The 25,993-nt window shown below is 36.0% G+C and overlaps 1 protein-coding gene across 1 annotated transcript in view; it reads right to left on the minus strand.

The window, feature by feature from the left end:
- Positions 1-1,125: 1,125 nt before the first annotated feature.
- The window catches only part of LOC145263820 (uncharacterized), a 114,582-nt gene continuing 89,714 nt past the window's right edge, over positions 1,126-25,993 (minus strand). The window contains exons 13-14 of the mRNA XM_080120886.1: positions 16,112-16,193; positions 1,126-1,578 (exon numbers count right to left, since the gene is read on the minus strand). Coding sequence (XP_079977012.1) covers positions 1,151-1,578; positions 16,112-16,193 — 510 coding nt within the window. The 3' untranslated portion in view covers positions 1,126-1,150. The remainder of the gene's footprint in view (positions 1,579-16,111; positions 16,194-25,993) is intronic.

A 25,993-nucleotide genomic window follows, 5' to 3' on the forward strand; every position in this document is an offset into this window, starting at 1 on the left:
GGTCAATTGTTTCCTATAGAAATAGACTTGCAATGAGAGAGGATAGCAAAATATTCGTTCCTCTAAGACGCATGCGCGAAAACGTTCTTTCTTGAATTAGTTTAAATTAGAAAAACAAAACGACCTCACTTTGTTGATGACATCGTAGCGCGGTGGTTATCATGACAGCATCGTTATCTTAAAGTTGTTGATTCGCGCCGACATAACGCATTTTTTTTTTTTTTTTCGAATTTTAAAGTTTAATCATTTAAACAGAGTTATGCCAAATTTTTTCGTTCGGTTATTTTATATTTTCCTTTTTATTATTGTGTTAATTTACCCCCCCCCTCCACACACACACCTCACAATACCCGGATACTGCCGAGTACCCTCGCTAGTATGCAATAACCAATAGAGGATTGATTCTCTAATTATACATAGGCAATCTGCATACGTTAAAATATTATGTTTAAGTATATTGTACGACTAGGCAACGCCGGGCAACCAGCTAATAATATCAATAAGTAGTTACTTATACAGAACAAGGACTGCTATCTTCGGAATTTTCCGGGCGGTTTCCGTAAAACGTTGAAAGGTGCCGAAACGCTAAGCCAAAGAAATCGCAGCAGGCAACGCCATTTAAGAAGACATTTGCTAGCATTGGTTGATTATAGTTAAAAAAAGATTATCTGGATTTGAACAAAAACAACATAAAAAAGGAAAATCATAAATTTTTAAAAATTTCTGTAATTGTTTCTTATTCAAAAGATGAATATTCATGAAACTTACCTTAAAATTAGTGTTTTTTTTCTTCTCGATTTGAATTTATTTTTCTTGAAGTTTCGTAAAAATTGCTTATATTTTCTTCGTAACAACAAAAAATATTGTTTCATTTTTTTTTTTTTTTGATGATGATGAATTGTCTTTATAATAAAAGAAAGAATATATTTTCATCGAAAACAAAAATGGCCAGAGTCTGCACGAAAAATAAAATGCCAAAACTTTCATTCGGAACCCGCCGGCATTTTACGTAAACGGTCCGGAAAATCCCGACAATAGAACTGTCCTTTTTCTGCACAAATAACAATAAACGTGAATAATGGTACCGATAATATATCGATAATCAAATAAAAATAATCTTCTTCATGTTGTTTGTATAACTGTTACTTTATTACTTGCAATTAATCCAATATGGCTTCCGGGTTCCAAATATATTTTTTCCCAGATAACGGATCAAATGATTCAACCGACAAGCTGTTATTCCAAGCATTTGAATTACTAGTGTAAAACCATAAAGAGCGCCACTGATGACGCCGTAAATATTCAGTCTTGACAACGACGAAGAAATCCCCATGTAGAAAACTGACAACATTAAAAGCCACAATCCGTTGATAATTAAAATTCCAGTCAAGGATCGATTGCGCATGCGTCTAAGCTGTTTAGCGAGTTCAGCTTTACTCAGGCCGGTATTGACATCGTTTCCAATGATGGACTGTCGCAAACGAAGCCAAAAATTGTATTCCGCATCGTGCTGGGTGCCTCCTCCTTTTAAACACTCCAACTCGCCGATGATAGAGCTTGAACCTTCTTCCCTCGCACCTGAAAAAAGACAGCATTTAAGAAATAATTCAATATTCAGATGTATCAAAATACAATTGTTACAGATTACTAACAGAGGTTTACGTTTGATTAGTGAAAAATGGAAAGGGGACGAAACAACAAGAAAAACATGGCAATGTCAAAATGTCCTTTTGTCAATACAATGCACGAAAGTCCTTTTTCCTTTCTTTCGTCAACTTGCAATAAACCTTCGTTTAATTCGATTCGATATTATCTCCCACCGTTCGTTCTTGTTCTGAACAAAAACTCAACTCAAGCCTCATGCTTTAGAATTCGTCCCTTTTAACAGTTACCTTAACAGTGTACATATGCAAATTAATGGCATACGTTCTACCAATGAGCGACCTACAAAATTACGCTTGTCTTTTCTTCTTCTTTCTTAAATTTTCTGTCATCATTTTACAGGTTAAACAAACACGTGGTCGTTTGCGAGAGTGATGATTAGGGCTTAGGATTAGGACAACAGCATATTCTTTTCATTGTTTTGACTCTCGGGTATATATCCGACAGACTTAATCACTCGAGAACTATATCACTCTATATAAAAGCATACATCAACGGATACACACCCGAGAGTCAAAACAATGAAAAGAAGATGCTGTTGTCTTAGTGATGATTTCTATTACAATTAGATAATGTGAATTACGACATCCTCCCCAAGTGTGTGGAAGTAAAAAATAAAGATGAAAAATATGAGAAAAAAGAAGAGAAAATAAGTCTATCAGTGGTATAAAGGTATAAGAAGGTATGGCGATACTTTGGAACAAAGAAGGTTAATGTACTTTAAAGTTGTTGTTGGATTTTGCGACACTTAGTTTAGAACAGTTTCTTGTTGGGCTTAGTGGAAGTCAGATCGTGGCTTGGACCAAGTCAGGAGCGCTATTAAAAATCGAGATGAGTTGAACAAGCAACTGATGAACATAACCTCGAGAGAAAATCTATGAACATCTGGATCTTAGCGCTTAAAGAGTTGTTTCCTTACGACAGTGTTACATAAACGAATACTGAAAGTTATAACGTTTTCTGTAAAATGCATTTTATGAGATGTCACCTTAATTTTATATATATACTAGCATTTCAGCCCGGCGTTGCCCGGGTGTTTGGAGGTGTATGTTGAACAAAAAAAAAGCGGTCAATTATTTTAACTTTGACCCCTATTATGACCCCTTAACATTTATTGTTTTGGGCTCAAATTAAGTTATTAAGTTAGATCTATGTCCTAGGAATCTATATCTAGAATTTCAAGTGTTTAAACACAAAATTGGCAGAGAAGTTTGGTAGAGTTTCAAATGTCAAATCATTGAACTTTGACCCCTTAACAGCCAAATTTCTGGCTGTAAACGGATTACAAAGATTTTCCCAAATACCCTGTATATAAAATTTCGAGTTTGTAGACGACACACAGACAGACAGACAGACATGTTCACTTATATATATATATATATATATGTTCTAAACTAAGAGTCACAAAATCCACCTCTACACATCAAAAGTGGCTGTAAACCAACTTTAAAATGCATTAACCTTCTTTGTTCCAAAGTATCGCCACACCTTGACTATATGTGTGTGTGTATATATATATATACACGTATATATATATATGTGTACATATATGTATGTGTATATATATATCTATATCTATGTATGTGTGTATATATATCAATATCTATATGTGTATATGTATTTGTGTGTGTAGATATGTATATGAAGATTTTCATAGGTATATAATTTTATAAGACTCTTGAATAACACTGGGCGCACTGCGATTATTAATTGTTCAGCGCCTGTTTTTTTTTTTGTTGTTGTATAGTTTATTAAAAAAAAGAAAAATTTTATCAAAGAAAGGAAAACCAACATACATTTCTCAAATATTTTTCTCCTTAGTCTTAATTGTATGTTTACAAACATAAATTTCAAAAAGGAGGTAAATAAGGCGTGGAGTAGAAAAAAAAAACTCTATCGAGACGTCTTACGGCCGACACTTTTTGAAATGAACGTCGGTAACGGGGGAGGGTAAACATCGTTCAAAAACGTGGGCAAATGACCGTAAATTATTAACGAGGTTAGAAAAGAAAATTCGTATGGAGAGGGGAAAACGAATCAATTTCAACGATGCGTTCAAGAGACGGTTGGTACAAATTCATAAATACCGCCTCGAGAATTTTTAAGTGAATTCTCGAGCGTACTCCGGAAGACCGAGAAAGTTTCATCAGTGGAGCCTCAGGTGCATATATATATATATATATATATATATATATATATATATATATATATATATATATATATAGTCATCCACATACAGTACTGTTTCGCTGTTTCACAGCTCATCAGTGCGGCTAGACAGGCAACTACCTCAAGCCAGGATTGAAACCCGACCGTATACACGGCAGTCAAGGCTTCTAACCATTACGCTATTGGCGGCTGCTTGAACGAGTAGTGAGTTTAACGATGTTTTGATATCGTCCGAAATACCTCCGCTCGATTTGTTTACACAAAGAGCGTCGCTTATATATATATTTATATATATATATATATATATATATATATATATATATATATATATATATATATATATATATAAAGGAGATTAGAACAATAGTCTAAAGAGCAGAGTGTATTTTAATGTAATAGTAAAATTACTAATTTAATTAAAATACAGGGAAAGAAAAAGTGCTCGTTGTAATTTAGATATATAATAAGCTCGATAGGTAAATATCCTAGAGCTAATTTACTGCTTATATGTTTCTCTCTCTTTCTCCTGTTCTAAGCGTTTTCCACTGGAGGAGCATCTCATTTGCATATCGGGTGGTCACATTGCAGGCATATAAAGAGATAAGGCAGCCATTTTTGTTTCTTTCTTCTTCATTCATTTCATTCCACGACCGACCCGTTGAATTATGCACACGTGCTAATTAGATACATCTGCATTATTTTTAATGCTAGGTTTATTTATGGTGTCTTTTACATTTAATAAAAACCCTTCCCAATATTTGCTGATGAGGAAACCTTGTTTGTTAAAAAACTATATGTAATATTTATTGTCCGTAACTTGATGTCTACCACAGTAAAAATACTGTTTTCCGAAACGATCGTACAAATAATTGATTTTGTTGTTGTTCCTTCTTATGAAACGGATTTTTGATTTAATTATAATTTGATTTTTAAATTATCAATCACATTTCTCTCTCTCTCTCTCTCTCTCTCTCTCTCTCTCTCTCTATATATATATATATATATATATATATATATATATATATATATATATATATAAATTATCCAAGTTGCAAATATCAAGTTTTCTTAGTTGGTCGTTTATTACCTTTCAAAAGGTAAGTATTACTTTTGAAAGTAATAAATGACCAACAGAAAACTTGATATTTGGAATTTGCAGTTTCGGTCATTTAGAACTGCTTTAAAGCTTCACTGCTCATTCATTTTTTGTTAAAAATGTAAATAGCATAGCAATATGGCGGTTGATTTGGCGTAAGATTTGGAATTGCAATTTTCGTATATTCAATGTCTTTTGGGTGTAGTTTCGTATAATTTTAATTTTGTAAATGTTTACTTAGAAAAAAATTACCCCCCCCAAGATTAACAATAAATAATTGCCTTTCATGTGATGCTGAAATTAAGACGATTTGAATCATCGTTTATGAGGAGTTTGGATTATTAGATTAGCCAATCAAAACTGTTCCTAGTGTCCACACACATTTTTACTTATATATATATATATATATATATATATATATATATATATATATATATATATATATATATATATAGATCGTATTCGTGACCCCCCCCCAAACAAAACAAAATCTAAATGGAGACTATCTAGAACATATGCCGTAGAACGGAGAAAAAAAGGCCAAATACCCTAGTGTTTTGATGTGATTTTTGGAATATAATAAACTAGTTATGACGAAAGTTTCATTTCATTCGGACAGAACACTAAGAAACGGAACCTAATTAGAGCTGAGGCCCGTTTTTTGGGCCACCCTGTATATATATATATATATATATATATATATCATCTATATATATCATATATATCATATATCATATATATATCATATACATATATATATATATATATATATATATATATATATATATATGAGTATCTCATATATTTCTGATGATTTTAGGCTTGTATGAAGTTTTGTCTTTATATATATAACTAAAATACACGCAAATATGATATTTTGATAAATACAGATTTCGTATTCCTTATGATAGAGGAAATTCTCAATTGATTATTCTATTATATCTGAGATAAGTAGCGATCACAATTTCTTTTGATATGACTTTGCTGCGATGAGAACATATAGGTCGCAAGCCATATCCGTAACCATTAGTATTGTACGCATAAAAATCTTGCAAAATAACGTAAAACGTACAAATGTATATTTGCACATGCGTAAAATAGCAGTTTAAGTCGATTAACGCCTTAGAAGGTCAATTGTTCTTCTTTTTACTCTGACCCCATAACAGCATTTTTTTCGGCTAAACACAAATTGAATTTATTCCACAGTTCCAAATCTCCTTCTATATATAAAATTCACAGTCTGTGGACTAAAATCCAAGAGAGAAATTCGGTAGAGACGTTCCACACACATAAACAAAATAAACAAAGTCACTTTATATATATATTATATATATGAACAGTTTCTTCGTCTTCTTTGCAACCTGCATCCATCTTTACAATTTACTATGGAGGTTGAAGACTGTAGCTCTCTCCCATTCCTCGACGTTCGTGTTTCTAAAGTTGGTACTACGTTTGAGACCTCTGTTTATAGAAAACCTACATTTACAGGGCTCTATCTTAATTGGTTTTCTTTTGCCCCTCAGTCTAGAAAAATAAACCTCATTAGCGCTCTTACGCATCGTGCACTTATGATTTGTTCACCAAACCGTCTTGATACGGAACTTAGTGAAATTACAACTATTTTTCTTAATAATGGATATCCCATTAATATAATAAAATCTACTATTGAACGTAAAATTACTACATTTAATAGCGGTAAACATATTGGTCCATCACGTTGTCCCATTTATCTAAAATTACCATGGTTGGGTCCTGATGGCCTTCATATTGTTAAAAGGATTTCTTCTGCTACTCAACGATGTTTTCCAGCTACTATGCTTAGAGTAGTTTACACAACTCGAACCTTTTTCTCTTCTTTTCGTAAAGATGTTTTGCCAACCATTCAAAAGAACTCTGTTGTTTATAAATTCGTTTGTCAGTGTGGAGCTGACTACGTTGGCAAAACGTCCCAAAGATTAGAAATGAGAATATCCCAACATATCCCTCGGGATATTCGACTACACCAGGTTTCGAGAGCATCCGGGCACTCCCAGGCTCATGAGTCTGCCATCGGCGATCACCTGTTGAGTATAAATAGGTGTGCCGATCAATATTCCGATGGGTGGTTTTCTGTTTTATACAGTGCTAGGTCGAACTATCATCTCAATATCATTGAGGCGTTAGTTATTAACAACTCTCGACCTAGCCTGTGTAGACAAAAGATTCTTAGACATCAGTTGGAGATATTCATTGATTTAAAACCACCTGAACAGTGAGATTTTTTTTTTTTTTTTTCTCCACTGTTCTTCCAACTGTAACCAAAATTCCCCTCTTCCCTCATTCGTTTTCTTAGTTTTTAATCTATCATTCTGACGTTTCCTCTTAGAGGGTCAGACGATAAGGCCTTAGGGAAAATTTTAATTTCACCTGCCCATTTCTTTGTTTTTTTTTTTGGTATTTAAATTAAATTATGTTTCCTCTGAAATTTCTCCTTCCATTCTGCTGTACCAAAAATTTACTTACATATTTTCGAGGTCGGTACAACTCACAATTTATCAAAACGTTAAACAAAGTTATACGTATTAAAAATAAGTTAATCGTTTTGAAGTGTAGGATGGAATTTCTTAAATCTTGCCGCCTAAATCATGTTGCTCCCGGTTATATCTGCCATCGTATTTCTAAAATTAAATGTAGAAATACATTGGCAGTTCAACGTGTTTTCCTACAAGATGAAATCCTGTTTAATTCTGATACATATAATTCGTTACGTAGTAAACACCTTTTTCTTTGGGCCATGGTTTGGAAAGAACTATCTTTCTTTGATAAACTCCGTTTTTCTAGGTTTTTATCCATCGGCGATAATTTTACCCGTATTAAATGTACTTCTTCTTATGATAAATATTTAAAAAATTTAATTACTAAGAAGTTTGGGATTATAACAAATTTGGATAAACATATATTTAATTATTCTTCTCATGTTTTGTCCACTACAGAAGAATTTGTTTTATCTGCTGGCTTACAATTTTGCATTCCTCCCCCTTCTGTTGATAAAATCTCAGTATTTAGTGAAATTGAATTATTGTATACTCAATTAAAACACCATTCGCCTATCTCTACTGATGAATTAACTAGTGTTAAAATTCAGTTGGGCGAATTAGGTCGGAGGTTTTCTGCCATAAATACTAAATCTAGTGATTTTATTTGGCAGAAAAATCATTTTGAAGCTGCAAAATTAATTAGGTCTAATCCCGACATTTACCTTTCTCGCCCGGATAAAGGATCGGGCGTTGTTATACTTAACAAAACGGATTATATCTCCAAAATGTTACAAATCTTGGACGATAAAAGTAAGTTTCTCCGTTTGGGTGATTTATGCCATGATGATACTTTTCGTATGGAAATAAAAATCCAGAAAAGATTTCTTCAACTTCATAAAAGCGGATTTATTTCTAAGGAGATCTATGATAGAATCCGACCCATCGGTTCTCAAAGGCCTAGAATGTACGGTTTACCCAAGGTCCATAAACCCAACATTCCTTTGCGACCCATTTTATCTATGTTGGGTTCTGCACAACACGAACTTGGTAAATGGCTAGTTGACCTTCTTAAACCTGTGCTTTCTTTTTATTCGGTCCATTGTATCTCTGATTCTTTTCAATTCGTATCTCAGATACAAAAATTACCTTTATCTAAAAATACCGAGTTCTTGGCTTCCTTTGATATTAATAGTCTTTATACTAATATACCTTTGGATGAAACCATTGATATTTGTGCTGACTATCTATACCGTGGCCCCTTAAAATCTCCACAATTTCCTGAACGAATTTTTGTTGAACTAATGGAACTTGCTACTAAATCAGTCTCCTTTAGTTTCAACAACATTATGTACCGTCAAATTGATGGGATATCAATGGGTAGCCCTCTTGGTCCTTCGTTAGCCAACATTTTCGTTGGATTTTTGGAAAACGAATTATTTTCCAAAATTATTAAGCCAGCATTCTACACACGCTACGTTGATGATACTTTTGCATGCTTTCCCTCTCGGAGCGAAGCTGAACAGTTTCTTCGTCTTCTTTGCAACCTGCATCCATCTTTACAATTTACTATGGAGGTTGAAGACTGTAGCTCTCTCCCATTCCTCGACGTTCGTGTTTCTAAAGTTGGTACTACGTTTGAGACCTCTGTTTATAGAAAACCTACATTTACAGGGCTCTATCTTAATTGGTTTTCTTTTGCCCCTCAGTCTAGAAAAATAAACCTCATTAGCGCTCTTACGCATCGTGCACTTATGATTTGTTCACCAAACCGTCTTGATACGGAACTTAGTGAAATTACAACTATTTTTCTTAATAATGGATATCCCATTAATATAATAAAATCTACTATTGAACGTAAAATTACTACATTTAATAGCGGTAAACATATTGGTCCATCACGTTGTCCCATTTATCTAAAATTACCATGGTTGGGTCCTGATGGCCTTCATATTGTTAAAAGGATTTCTTCTGCTACTCAACGATGTTTTCCAGCTACTATGCTTAGAGTAGTTTACACAACTCGAACCTTTTTCTCTTCTTTTCGTAAAGATGTTTTGCCAACCATTCAAAAGAACTCTGTTGTTTATAAATTCGTTTGTCAGTGTGGAGCTGACTACGTTGGCAAAACGTCCCAAAGATTAGAAATGAGAATATCCCAACATATCCCTCGGGATATTCGACTACACCAGGTTTCGAGAGCATCCGGGCACTCCCAGGCTCATGAGTCTGCCATCGGCGATCACCTGTTGAGTATAAATAGGTGTGCCGATCAATATTCCGATGGGTGGTTTTCTGTTTTATACAGTGCTAGGTCGAACTATCATCTCAATATCATTGAGGCGTTAGTTATTAACAACTCTCGACCTAGCCTGTGTAGACAAAAGATTCTTAGACATCAGTTGGAGATATTCATTGATTTAAAACCACCTGAACAGTGAGATTTTTTTTTTTTTTTTTTTTTTTTCTCCACTGTTCTTCCAACTGTAACCAAAATTCCCCTCTTCCCTCATTCGTTTTCTTAGTTTTTAATCTATCATTCTGACGTTTCCTCTTAGAGGGTCAGACGATAAGGCCTTAGGGAAAATTTTAATTTCACCTGCCCATTTCTTTGTTTTTTTTTTTGGTATTTAAATTAAATTATGTTTCCTCTGAAATTTCTCCTTCCATTCTGCTGTACCAAAAATTTACATATATATATATATATATATATATATATATATATATATATATATATATATATATATATATATATATGCTCAATCCGTTAAATCCAAAGTAGTTGAGCAGCGGCTTGGTTCCCACCAGTTCTGGCAAATAGCAAATAAGATACTGAACAGAAACGTGCGTTCTATACCAACCATTATCAATGGATCAGAGGTCATCTCGACAGCATCTGACAAGGCCAAACTATTGGCCAAGAACTTTGCGGCTAATTCTACCCTGTGCGACGAAGGCCATCAACTCCCCATATTCCCTCCTATAACAGACAACACGCTATGCAACATACACATATCTGTGCGTGAGGTCGCCAAGCTAATCAAGAACCTTGACTCCAGTAAAGCAACTGGTCCAGACGGTATTCCAATTATAGTGTTAAAAAATTACAACCAGAACTTGCCCCCATACCTACCAAACTGTTTAAGCGTTGCTTTAAGGAGAAGTGCTTCCCAACACCCTGGAAAGCCTCATCAGTATGTCCTGTATTTAAGAATTCAGGTGATAAGTCATCTTCCTCTCAGTACAGACAAATAAGTCTCCTGTGTGTCATGAGTAAGTTGCTGGAATCCATATTAAATAGAGAAGTAGTCAACCACCTCAGCAGAAATAACCTTCTTAGTGACACGCAATATGGTTTCCGTTCTGCTAGATCTACAGCAGATGTGCTAACGGTTATATCTCATAGGATTAGCGAATCTCTCGACAAAGGCTTCATTTCTAGGGCAATTGCTCTTGACATATAAACGGCTTTTGATAGGTATGGCATAAAGGCCTACTTCACAAGATTTCCAGCTGCGGTATAACTGGAAATGTTTTCTCTATCATTAAATCATTTCTCTCTGATAGGCTCATAAGAGTATTGGTAGATGGGCAGAAATCAGAGGCTCACAGTATTAATGCTGGAGTCCCTCAGGGGTCCATACTGGGCTCAACTCTCTTCCTGATCTACATCAATGATCTCCCAAAACACATACTAAAACCTTTCGTTGACATCTATGCTGATGACACGACTATCTATGGCAACACATCAAAGGCCGTAAATGATGATGTTCTCTCTGATTTTCTCCCCTTTGATCTTGAGCGCGTGGTACAGTGGGGGAAGAGGTGGCTGGTTACCTTTAATGCATCTTAGACCAAGCTCCTATCTCTACATCATAAACGTCTTATCCCCATCTGACATCAATTGAAATGGATGGCTCTCGTCTAGGGAAGACTCCAGAAGATATCTCACTAATGATGCAATTCACTATCTATATAAAAGCCAAGTACGTCCAAGGATGGAATACTGCTGCCACATCTGGCCAGGAGCTGGTAAAAACAGCATATCCTGCCTTTACAGAGTACAAAATAGACTTCGTGGCTTGGTGGGGGAAGCCCTTTTCTCTTCCCTGCAACCTCTTTCCCACAGAAGAGACGTAGCGAGCCTATCTTTGTATTATCGTTATTTCCATGGCAAGTGCTCGTCTGAGCTCCATTCTCTGGTTCTCCCTCGCCAATCTTTAAAAAAAAAACACCCGACAGCTGAAACCACCGTCAATAATTTTCCCCACTCCTTATCTGTGCCTAAATCAAAACGTAGATTCCATGAACAAAGCTTCTTTCTTAGAACTGCACGCCTGTGGAAGTCTGTTCCACTTGCCTGTTTCCCTCCCGACTTCAACCTGAATGTCTTCAAGTCCAACACAAACAAATTCCTAATGAACCGCCCCCTTAAGTAATGACACTTTATCAATTCTCCAATACTATTACAACACTATCCCATTGATTACTGTACACACAATAACCCTTATCCCTGAGTTGCCCTTGGGCCTTGATAAGTGGTGATCTCCATATAAAATATATATATATATATTGTATTTTGTGTACAGAAAGTTGTTAGATGAGTCATTGGTACCGTCGGTTTCAAGCCCGATAATTAGGACCGTTTAAGATATCCATATCAAGCTCTCCTCGGCCAATACTCATCTATTTTATAACCGGAAGTGGAAAATATATATACCTCACGAGTTCACGTTTAACTCTTGTTTTGTTAAACGGTCCTAATTATCGGGCTTGATGGATTTCTTTTTCAAAAAAACTAATCATATATATATATATATATATATATATATATATATATATATATATATAGACGACACAACCATATCTAAAATCACAAAACTCTGTGCAACATACAATAGTACATTAACTAAAAAAGAAAAAGACTTCCTTACAAACTTCACAACAAAAACAAACATCTTCTATGGGCTACCCAAAATACACAAATCTAACCAAGTAAGACATGCCATCAGCATAAAAAAGTCTTAGTACATAAGCACCCCAAACCCCCAATGACCTCACATTCAGATCCATAGTAGCAGGACCATCATGCCCAACAAGCAGACTTAGCAACCTAATAGATATATTAACACAGCCCTTCACCAATCTAGTCAGAAGTTATGTAAGAAATGACACATATTTCCTTAGCTCCCTACCACAAACAGCAGACGATGGGTCAATACTAGCCACATTCGATGTTAGCAGCCTATATAGCAATATCCCACACAACCTAGGAAAAGAACCTATCTCATATTGGATTGACAAACATACACAGACTTTACACCCCAGATTCACTAAACAATTCGTGATTGACAGCATTGACATAATCCTTAATAACAACTCCTTCCAATTCAATAATGACAACTACATCCAAGTACGACTGCTTTATCCTTTGGAAGACCACATGGGGGATATCAGAGAACTCTACACTTTGCTACAAAATCTACCCCCCAAAATAAACTTCACGCTAGAACAAATCCCCACAGAACTACCTTTCATAGACATCCTAGTAACAATCAAAAACAACAACATAATCACAGACATCTACCACAAACCCACCGACACTCAACAATACGTCCACTTCAAAAGCCACAATCCTAAAAACTGTCTAAAATCAATACCCTACTCCCTAGCACGTAGAGTCTGCACCATAGTAACAGACACCTCCGTTCGACTAGACTGAATGAACTACAAATAACCCTGCGGAAAAGAGGATATCCATTACCACTAATACAAAAAGGTATTGAACTGGCAGAAAAAAATCCAATAGACCAACCAAGAATCCAAAAGAAAACACAACAAAGAACAAATTTTAGCATACTTCTCCACATACAACAAAAACAACCCAGAACTATGTACACAGATAACAAAAAACTTATCCTTCTCAGTCAGAACGACAAACTAAACAACATACTTAAAACAACAAAAATAATAAAAATCAAACGCCAACCCCAAAACTTAAAACACATCCTAACTTCCTCAAAACTCGTCCCACACACTACAAAAGGGGTTACAAAATGCAACAAACCGCGATGTGGAGTATGTGATATAATAATAGAAGGAAACACATACACATTCAAAAACCCAACACAAACATTCAAGATAAAAAAAGATCTAAATTGCACCTCCAGAAATGTAGTATATGTACTAAGATGCACAGCATGCAACACATCCTACATAGGCGCCACCAAAAATTTCAGCAATAGAGTGGTCTTACATAAGAGCAACATAAAAATTGCAGATAACAGACACCTCTATGTTTCAAAACACGTACACACATGCATTGGAAATAGCTTCAAAATAATGCCAATCTTCCAAACAGACAATTATTTTTATTTACTTACACAGGAAAAAAACAAGATTCACTCCCGAACTAAACAGAGCCTAATATCAACACACAAAAACATGAAATGCAAGGCACACTCGCGTGCACGTACATATACATATACACACCCACACATAAATCAGAACCGGCACATTAAAACACACACACACACACGCATACAGCCACACACAGACATAACACCCTTGTCTCTAATACAACACATTGAACAGTACAAACCCTACTTTACCTCGAAACCAACAACACTAGGAAACACCTAGAACCATAGTATCTGTTCCAAAACCTCGCCCCCCCCCTCAGTCAGTGGAGGAGAAATCCTTCATGACTGAGATAACTATCATTCTAAGACTGAAACGAAAAATCACAATACTAAAATTGTAAGAATCCAAAAAATAAATATCAAAATTGAATAAAAACACCCCTACCCTTATTTCAGAGGAACTGATCCCCACTCTTCACACACACACACACACACACACACATTAGTAACGACCTTGGATCACAGTTGCTTTCCTAGGGAAACAAATAACTTTATAATACTATAAAACGGAACACACATTCTTCAAACCAATACAAGAAACACACACACACACACTCACTCCCCCTCCACACACTCTACCCTATGCATCCAGTTGACCAAGTACCAACAACAGGCCCCTCACCTCCACTCAAGTAAGAGTAAAAAAGGAAAAAAATGAGAAAAAACAAAGAAAGATAAATAAAAACACAAGCAGAGAGAGAGAGAGAAAGAGAGAGAGAGAGAGAAACACAAGACAGCAGTAACCACAGTCTACCCCAACGAACCAGTAATAAAAATTGAACATACGAATGAAAAGTAGAATCATTCACACATGTTTCCACCGCTCGGTAACATTTCAAATGAACTACGAAAATGTTCTTTTAAACCCATCTTGAGTATATTCTAAATATCTTACATTTTTAATACTTTCTGAAGAGGACGCTTCACAGAACGTCTGAAACGCGTTAAAAACGATTTTAATGATTTAAAAACATGATTACAATGATCTACACATAATTTTCAATGAAAAACCAAAACACGGAATAATAAAATAATGTTAAAAAATACACATTGTTGGTGACCCACCCCTTATTTAAATATACATCTTTCTCTCGTTGGAATTTCTTAACCCATTTTATATAAATATATGTATATATATATATATATATATATATATATATATATATATATATATATATATATATATATATATATATATATATATATATACTAACAGACCGCCTAGCATTGTCCGGTCGTAAAAGACGTTTAAATATCATATATTTTACTTAATTCAGATTTCATATTTATTTTTATAGAGACAATGATCTATTGATTATTATATTGTATCCAATGTCTATTATTATAAAGTCGTATTCCTGTTTGCTTGTTTACAACTTGATTAATAAAAGATAGAATGTTTTCACAAATTCATTTCCATCAGTAGAACCCATAGAAATTTTAAAAACACACATCAGTAAGAAACTTCTTATCACATAATCAAACAATTACAATGATGCTGGACCGTGTACCTTTTAAAGAAGCTCTGGAGCTTCAGGTCCTGGTATTTCTGACACAATTGCATCAGTTTGTTGAACTGTTTTAATCTTATCATCCTTCACACACACACACACACATCATCCTTTACACACACACACACACACACACACACACACACACACACACACACACACACACACACACACACATACACACAAAAGTCCAACACTCAATTTATATGTGAACATTGGCGTTTGTGTTTTTCCTTTTTTGTTCCACGATTTATTATATTTCTAATTTTGTGAAACCATGTGTGTTCCTATCGACAGTCGCCAGCAAGAAAATGACGATCCGGCCATAAAAGGAATAGTCGAACGAAAAATCCACGATACACGACGTTGGGAGTCGGTGATCTGTCGGGGCCGCATACGTCTGGTCACACATGTGCTTGAACTTTTTCATCCTATATGCCACGCAATTATGCAGAATGTACAGAATATGCATAAATAGAACTCAGTATAATACTTAAATGAAACTTGTTTTACAAAGGAAAATGGAAATTAGTTTACCTTTTATGAAGTCGCTCGCATATCCATGACTAAGTATATTAAGAAGTTTATTTTAATAATTTTTAAAAAGCAAAAGTGGGCTTTTAATATCAATGTAGTACGACAAAAAAAAAACTCAACTTTAAATGCGCATAAATTATTACTGACGAAGACTATGGAATATGCGTATTTCATTTGATCAAAGAAACGTTATTTTTTTACCTGAAACTTCCGAAGAAATCTTTTTCTTCTTCCGTCGAATGCAGCGAAAAATACTTGGAACTTTCGGTAGTTTGGCTTTTTGCTGTAAATAAATTAGCACCCAAATTAATACAAGTTTACATTTTTCAAAAACTGTATTTCAAGAAATAACCTGAAGTATACTTCAATCGAAAAATGCACGTGTACTCATTACCCCTATTATTTGAATTCTTCAAACTACGGTTATTCATTTATTTTCACTACGTTTCGGTCGGCGTCATCCCCAACCGTCTTCAGGTGGATCGTCTCGACCTCTGGAACAATACTGTTGAACTCGAGAATCTGTACAAAATTTCGAACAGAACCATTTATTTAATCCAAGGGGTGGCCAGCATGACCTCGTTCCGTCAGCCACTAGACTAAATATAACAGAGCCGCTGACGTTCGGTTAGCAGCAGCAGCAGTCATATGCAAATGACTTAGCAGGCTGCGCGATGTGACGGCAGAGATAAAAAAGGACACACGTGGTCAGAGAAGCAGTATTCGAGACCTGTTCGAGATGTAGAGGTCTTCGAAAAGTAGTGAATTCGAGACGTTTTCGAGACACGAGAGGGTGGAAATAGACGTGTTATACACATGACCTGCGAGTGACACGCAAAAACGTGTCCTAAACATGGCCGAGACAAAATATCACGAGTTTGATATGGCAGTGTCTTATTAAGCACATTGGAGTATGAAACGACTTTTGACCAAGAGACAAGGTGTTATTCTGGAAGTACCTGTAAATAAATGTCTGTTGTTTCAATTGCAAAAAAAAAGAAAAGAAAGTGAGTCGAATTCTTGCCTTTGTTTCCATTGCGACTTTGTGCATACAACGTGTTGGGTCCCGAGTGTTGACAGGTAACGACTACGTTACATGAATAAATGGTTCCATTCGACATTCCGTGCTGATTCCTTTAATTCGACAGAAAGATTCCCAAGTTTGACAAAATATGTCCGAAGAAGGTCAGAGATTAAGTCGATGAGTACAGCAGTTCGAAGAATTCAAATAATACGAATAATCAATTCTCATCTTAAAACTTCAGAAACATAAAATACCATATGTGTCAGTGACAAAGACGTTCCAAATGTAATGCCTCCTATTTTTATCCCGCCCAAATAGATCACAGGGCATTGTTATGATGACTGAACTCATGCATTTAGAATCTGAAAGTTTCATCTCTGTTACAGATATTAACGGTGTCAGGTTCTAAAAAAGAAACTCCTGTCATGGACGTGTGTCAGCAGCAGAGGTGCGTCATTGAATTCCTCCATGCAGAAAAAAATGAAGCGGTTAACATTCATCGGCGCCTGTTGAACGTGTTTGAAGCCGATGCAGTTGATGTCAGCACAGTTAGATGAGGGTCCTTAAACTATATCCGATGGTGAGGCCCCAGCTTGAGGGCTTTGGGGGGCGGGAGCCACCCCTTAACTGCCATTACTCTCAGATCCACTCTGACCCGGAGTATTAGTACTTGTTAGGGTCGCAACTATGGGTTAAATAGAAACTGACTTGAAAAAAACAAAAAACAAATATATTCTTTAAAAAAAAATGTCTTTAAAATTACTGGATTCGACATTAAATGACCTGAAAAAGGTTGATATACCATAAAACAAAAAACAACTAACCAACAGTTAGATGATGGGTTCGTCGATTTCAGAGTGCCGACATGATAAAGCGCATTCCGTCTTTTACAACCGAGTCATCAAAAGAGGCGAGCAAAAGTGCATTGAGAATATTGGTGACTATGTAGAAAATAAATTTTGTAGCACAAAATGTCGCTCGTTTTAATGATACCACTCCCGTCTTCCGAGCTCTTGAACAATTTATTTTCTAGTTTAAAAAACAGCGGGGCTTAGTTTTGGAACGGTTCTCGTATGTGATATGCTCTAATGTGTTGAAAAATTGTCATAAAAGTTTCGGACGACATGATAAAAGAAGTAATTTAATTTTAAATAAACATTCTTAATATAAAACGTCGTTGAAATATTGAAATCAAAATTCCCAATTATTTATTAAACATAAATGAGTATATTTCATATTTGAAAACGAAAACATTTGTAAACTCTTGTACAAATAAAAATACCGTGTGTAAGCGTTTTGTATTTTAAAAGAACATTGTGGATATCTGTGTAGTATTTATAATTTGCAAACTTAACTTGAGAAAACCTTTTTTTTTACATGGTAGTCACCACTTATCAAGGACCGGAAGCCACTCGGGGATGAGGGTTATTGCGTGTACAGTAATCAATGGGATAATATTTCGTTAATCGTAAGTAATGGAGATTTGATAAAGTGTCTTACTTAAGGGGCGGTTTATCAGGAATTTGTTTGTGTTGGACTTGAAGGCAAGTAGGAAACAGGCAAAACGGAACAGAGTTCCACAGGCGTACACTTCTAAGAAAGAAGCTTTGTTCATGGAATCTACGCTTTGATTTAGGCACAGATAAGGAGTGGGGAAAATTATGTACAGTGGTTTCAGCTAGACAGGTGTTTTTGATGAAAGATTGGCGAGGGGGGCAGAGATTGGAGCTCAGACGAGCACTTGCCATGGCAATAACGATAAAACAAAGACAGGCTCGCAACGTCTCTTCTGTGGGAGAGAGGTTGCAGGGAACGGAAAAGGGCATCCCCCACTAAGACCCGAAGTCTATTTTGTACTCTGTCAAGGCAGGATAGGCTGTTTTTTTTATCAGCTCCTGCCCAGATGTGGCAGCAGTAATCCATCCTTGGACGTACTTGGCTTTTATATAGACAGCAGGGAGATATCTTCTGGAGCGGTAGAAGGATCCCATCATTTTTCCAGTGACCTTGGCAACAGACTTGATGTACGTGTTCCATTTCAGATCAGGAGTAAAGGTTAAGCCTAGAATCTTGTTAAAACATAGAGCCTCCCCAAGACGAGAGCCATCCATTTCAATTGATGCCAGATGGGGATCAGAGCGTTGATGATGTAAAAATATATATTATATATTAGTCGCATAATGGCTGATAAATGTAGTCTTGGACATGAAAAGAGTGGGAAAACAGGGTAATGCTAAAAACAGTTGATCTAAAGTAGTTTTTGTTTTTGCGAACTGTTATCCTCATAGTCCGTATTATTGGGATTCTTCGGACTACTGTTTTCATCTAAACTCCGAACTTCTTCAAGTGTACTTGTCGAACTCGGGAATGTTTCTGTCGAACTCGGGAATTTGAACGGAATTTCGAGCGGAACTCTTTATTTACCTCACGGAGGTAGCGTGCTCTTGTTCTGTCAGCCATGGCTGGATAGAGGTCCTAAGTAAGTCGCAATTGTATTTTTTAGTCGCCCACGCTGAGGATTGAACCTTCAACCTTCAGGAGAACATCATATTTTTTACTGTTGATTTTTCCAAGTACTCTAACCATTGCGCCACGGATCCTTGCAACGCAGTGGTTAGAGGTTTATGTTTACTATAGCCCTTGTACGTAAATATGACGCAAGTATAAATCATGTAAAATATCCGAATGAATATAATTACAAGTAATAGTTACTAAAGATGATCATCCCAACAAGAAAATGGAAAAAGAATTAATAGGGAAGTAATTGAAATGAATATTTAAAAGAATATGCAAATTAGTTAGATCTTTTGCTAGTGAATGCAATTCAACAACACATCTATATATCTACTAGCATTTCAGCCCGGCGTTGCCCGGATGTTTTGAGATGTACGTTGAGCAAAAAAAAAAGTCAATTTTTTTTTAATTTGATCCCTATTATGACCCCTTAATATTTATTGTTCTGGGCTCAAATCAAGTTATTACGTTAGATCCATGTCCAAGGAACCTATATCTAAAATTTAAAGTGTTTAGACACAAAATTGTCGGAGGAGTTTGGTAGAGTTCTCAAAGGTCAAATCGTTGAATTTGACCCCTTAACAGCCAAATTTCTGGCCGAAAACGGATTACAAAGATTTTCCCTGTATATTAAATTTCGAGTCTGTAGACTGAAAATTGACAGAGTTATTGCGTAGGAAAATGTACACAGACACACACACAGACATGTTCACTTTTATATATATAATAGATAAAAATGAAAGTGTCTGTCTCTCTCTCTGTCTGTGTACATTTCCCTGGACAATATCTCTGTCAATTTTCAGTCTAAGGACTCGAAATTTGATATACAGGGTACTGAGATGTGGGAAAATCTTTGTAATCGGTTTTCGGCCAAAAATTTCGCTTTCAAGGGGTCACAGTACAACGAGTTGACCTTTGAGAACTCTAGCGAACTTCTCCGCTAATTTTGGGTATAAACACCTGAAATTGTAGATATAGATCCTTTTGACATGGATCTAACTTAATAACTTGATTTGAGCCCAAAACTATAAATGTTAAAGGGTCATAATAGGGGTCAAATTTTAAAAAAAAATTGACCGCTACGGTCTCTACCAAATTACTCAGGCAATTTCTGGTCTAAACAATTGAAATTTTACATAAAGGGTATTGAAAGATTGGGCAAGCTTTTTAATCGGTTTGGATCGAAAATTTGAACTCCGAAAATATATAAATGTATGTATGTGTGTTGGCATGTCTGCCTGAAACTTTCGACAGAGGCAACGAGTTTCGACAGAGGCGACGAAGTTATATCTTCAGCAACGTATCGTCTTTATTGTGAGACTTTTTGTTTTGTTCCACAGATGAGACGTTCCAGGAGAGAACCTTTGTTCATCGAAGCTTCACTCATATTTTCGCGAGCGCACACACACACACACGCACGCACACACACACACACACACGCACGCACACACACACACACACATACACACACACATACACACACACACATATATATGCACATACATAAATATATATTTATATATGATGAAACTAATTGAAATAGTATTCCGACGAGATAGAGAGATAAAAAAAAAAGGAACAAAGCAAGTTATGTGTTCATCAACGTTTTGTCTTTATTGTAAGACTTTTTTTTCTGGATGAATGAAATTAAGAAAAAAAATACCAGTACAATATTTGAAAATTTAATTTTGATGTAATGAAATGTATAACTTACAACAAAATTAAATTTTCAAATATTGTACTGGTATTTTTTTTTTCTTAATTTCATTCATCCAGAAAAAAAAGTCTGACAATAAAAACAAAACGTCAATGAACACATAACTTGCTTTGTTCCTTTTTTTTTATCTCTCTATCTCGTCGAAATACTATTTCAATTAGTTTCATCATATATAAATATATATTTATGTATGTGCATATATATATATATATATATATATATATATATATATATATATATATATGCGCGCGCGCGTTCTGTACCAAAGTACGTCTAAGAATGGAATAGTGTTGCCATATCTGGGCAGGAACTGCTAAAAACAGCCTATCCTGCCTTGACAGAGTACAAAATAGACTTCGTGGCTTAGTGGGGGATGCCCTTTTCTCTACCCTGCAACCTCTCTCCCACAGAAGAGACGTTGCGAGGCTAATCTTTGTTTTATCGTTTTTTCCATGGCAGGTGCTCGTCTGAACTCCAATCTCTGGTCCCCCCTCGCCAATCTTTCACGAAAAACACCCGTCTAGCTGAATCCACTGTGAAAAATTTCCCCCACTCTATATCTGTGCCTAAATCAAAACGCGGATTCCATGAACAAAGCTTCTTTCTTAGAACTGCACGCCTGTGGAACTCTGTTCCGTCTGCCTGCTTCCCACTGGACTACAACTTGGATGTTTTCAAGTCCAATGTTAACAAATTCCTAATGACCCCCCCTTTAGTAAACACTTCATCAAATCTCCACACTAACGTAATGTACTTATCTCTGAGTGGCTTCCGGGCCTTGATAAGTGGTGATCACTGTGTAAAAAAAAAAAAAAAAAGAAATATGAATGAAGCTTCGATGAACAAAGTTTCTCTCCTAGAACGTCTCATCTGTGGAACAAAATATCGCGTACTGCTTCGTCTCCGAGTACAACATGGCCATCTTTAATCGATTCCGCCCATGTTTCCAATTTTATTTGATGCCGATCGACTTACTCACAATATTTTAACCTTATTTCTTGAGCGACCCCTAAACTTTGATAAAAGCTGACCCCATTAATAAAAAATACCATGTCACAAAAAACATTTTTATTTTTTAAGAAAACTGCATTTAAATCTTTATCAAAGGTAATAATTTATAAAAAAAGAAAAATGTCTCATTTTTTTTCAACCGTAGTTTTTTGATGTATGCGATAAATCGGCTAGAAAAAATTGGTGCGATAAATCGACTCACAAAAGGTAGGTGCGCTTTTTTTTTTTTTTTTTTAGTTGAGATGTTAGGGTTCGGTTGCTACACCTACTTTTCGATTTGACATGCAATGTATTCATGCCTACTGACACTGAGTCGGAAAAAACAATTTTGACGAAACACAAATTACATTTGCTTCTAAACTAGCGAGGGAGGGGGCTCCCGGCTTTGCCCGGTCGTAAAATACGATATTTTTTCAAAAAGTATCAGCTAGAATTGAAACTGAAATAAAACATGTAACATTCAAAGCTGATGACGTTACCACTAAACCAACGTAACACGCATATGGGCTGATTAAAATTAAAAATAATCTTAGATTAATGTACAAAATATATAAAGATTTTTTTAAATTTTTACCCATTTTTGGCGCCTTTAAAACTAAAGACCCATAAAAGAACGGACCATAAAAACTCCAATCATTTGAGGCCTCTAGCGCCGCCCTACGACTTTTCATTTTGGAGAGATAGAGTTTGAAAAAATGGAAACGAACAAACGAACGGACGGACAGACAGATAGACAGGCATATAGCCTTTTATATATTAGATTTGGACATTCTTTCTATGAAAATACACAGGAAATTATTTTATTTACGAAAATTGCGGTAATCGAAATATATATCATTTCATTGCTTCGCAGAAATTGAAACAAAACGAATAGTTTAACAAATTTTTTCATAACTTTTTGTAAAGTATTCGCTGCGGCCGGTCGTTCAAATATGCTTTTCAATCTATATAATTGCGAAATCGGCTTTTGTCATTGGTCTACACTATATACACACTGACAGCGAGTAAAACACAACACAGCTGATCTATAAAATAATATTTTGTTTTTATTTTACACCAACAACAGTTTGGATTTACAGTTAAACTGGTGTTTTGACAGCAGTGAAGGCGTGCGAGGTTGGTGTGGATGTTGGCGGTTAAGAATGTGCCAGTTTGTTCTCCTTCTGTGACCGACTGTCGCGCTTTCTGTTTGTGTCAATTTATATAAACATTCGTTTATCTTGGAATGTATGATATTTCCATTGTCTATTATGTCCAAACAATATGACCGATATCCTCTTACATATTTCTGGTCAAACAATGGTTGAAAGTCTCGCATTACTCAAATGGGATAAATCTGCGTGTGTGCAACCCATCGAATGCCTCTCTTCCCGCGGTCACTTGCAAATCCAACAGTAACAATAACAATACAATAATAATGTAACGTGGCCGTTACACTTTAACTGTATCACTACATACCAAACCTCGGATCCGCACGTTGTCAGGTACCGTCACAGGAAAAAAAAAAAACAAAGGAAAAAAAATAAAAATCCGACTCGGCATTTTAATAAAGTGCAAATGAAATCCATTTATTCGTAGTTTTTCCAATAATAACACATTTGATTATCTTTCAAAAGTATTTTCGCACACGCATGCGTTTTAGAACGAAGTGCCATACAACATGTGCTTTTTAAAAGTCTCTCTCCCCGCTATCTTACGCCGGCCATAGCTAGCGCTTTCTTGCTCTCGTCTTCACACGTCCATCTTGCCCAATAAATTTCTTCTCTTCTCTCGACCACATACTGCTTTTTTTCTGCTACTTTTTTCCATGACGTCTGCGCATGTACACTTGTTTTATTTGCTAAGACGATTGAGATCTGCACGGCGTAGTGGATAAAGTACTTGGTGAATTCAGTTGGAAGTTACACACTTTTGAAGATTGAAGTTTCAATCCTGAGTTTGGGCGACTCTAGCCAGTTATGGCTGACGGAACGAGAAGATGATATCCCCGTGGATGAAACAAAGTTCGACAAGAAATATACGGACGTAATATCGATCGTAACATTCGTCGACCAACACTGAAGATGATAACAGTAGTCCGAATAATCCAAATAATATGGATTATCACTTCTCATCTCAAACAGTCAGAATCATATCTATATAATAATACACTATATCAATTTATGTTCGTGTCTACGTTATCACCTAACACCCCTTTTATAGATCGCCGAACATGTAAAGCAAAGAATGTAATTAAAACAAATATCATATAATGTTGCAATTGTGAAGCTAGAACTAAAATAAACTTTATTTTCCTTCGGTTATCTGTTCTGTTGAAACTTAGTATAATAATTTCGTGAGGTCTTCATTTGCACCGGAGAGCCATAGAATAGAGATATGTCACAAATTTTTGTAAATGTTTTGGGTGTAAGCCACCATAACCGAACGCATTCTGAAACCACCTTAACCAGCGTATTTTTTTTTTTTTTTTAGTTCAAGCACAGATGAAACAGTAATATCATGAGGTCTGTATTCGCGCCGGATGTCCATCGAATCAGGAACGTGCAGAGGGTGGTGTGATAGGGGTGACCAAGCACCTGCCTTTTTTATCCTGTCTTAAAAGTGCCATTTTCAGAGAAATATAATATAGGCCTGCGACCCACTGAGAAACCGTTTTTTTTTTTGTTTTTTTTTTTCATTTAAGCACCTGCCTTGAAAAAGTTCTCTGCGCGTCACAGCATCGAATAGAAATATGATAAAACTGGAGAAGCTCCACGGATGTCGCTAGTCTTAGCCATTAAGCTATCAAAAATATATAACCATCATGTACCTAGTGACGCCCTTTAATAGTCTGTACTCACACGAATTAAGTATTCTATTCGTGTAGCATAATATAGGCACAGGTTTTACAGTTCTGATTCGGAACCTGATCCAAGGTCACGCCGACATCTTCTTACAGTTTACGGTAAGCTGCCGTAAAAACATCTGATAAAAAGCCGACGCGAGTAGCCAATTAGCAATCAGCTCTCAGCAGACGATGTTTTCGCTAATGGGGCGGGGGATCACTTATTTCATAATATTCTTGAAAAAAAAAACACTCGAAACGTAGGCATCTACAGCAACACTTCAAAGACCAGCAATGACCAAGATCTTTCTAATCCTCTCTCTTCTGATCTTGAAAAGGTGGTGCAACGGGGAAAAGGTGGCTGGTTAATTTTGATGCATCGAAAACCAAGCTTCTCTCATTTCATCATAATCGCTCTGACCCTCATTGCATCCCAATTGAAATGAATGGCTCTCGTCTTGGGGAAGCTCCATGTTTTGACAAGCTTCTGAGACTGAACACATATATCAAATCTGTTGCCAAGATCGCTGGAAAATGGTTGGATCACTCTACCGCTCCAGTAGGTATCTCACTGCTGATGCAATCATCTACCTGTTTAAGAGCCAGGTACGTCCTAAAATAGAGCACTGTTGTCACATCTAGGCAGGAGCTGCTCGGCGCACCCTATCCAGCCTTGATAGAATTCAAAACTTCGTGATGCTCTTTTCTCTTCCCTGCAATCACTTTCCCAGAGAAGAGACTTGCAAGCATGTTTCCGCTCTGTCGTTAGTTTCATGGCAAGTGCTCGACTGAGCTCCAATCTATGTTTCCCCTTGAAAAACTTTCACAAAACACTCGGCTATCTACAAGCATTATATACGATTTCCTCCACTCTGTACCTGTGCCTAAATCTAAATGTATATTCTATGAACAAAGCTTCTTTCCCAGAACTGTCTGCCTGTGGAACTCTGTTCCGTTGTCCTGCTTTCCGGTTGAATACAACATGGTAGCCTT

The sequence above is a fragment of the Euprymna scolopes genome, chromosome 39, assembly GCF_053919585.1.
Source record: "Euprymna scolopes isolate OS-2025 chromosome 39, ASM5391958v1, whole genome shotgun sequence".
In the NCBI taxonomy this organism is placed as follows: domain Eukaryota; kingdom Metazoa; phylum Mollusca; class Cephalopoda; order Sepiida; family Sepiolidae; genus Euprymna; species Euprymna scolopes.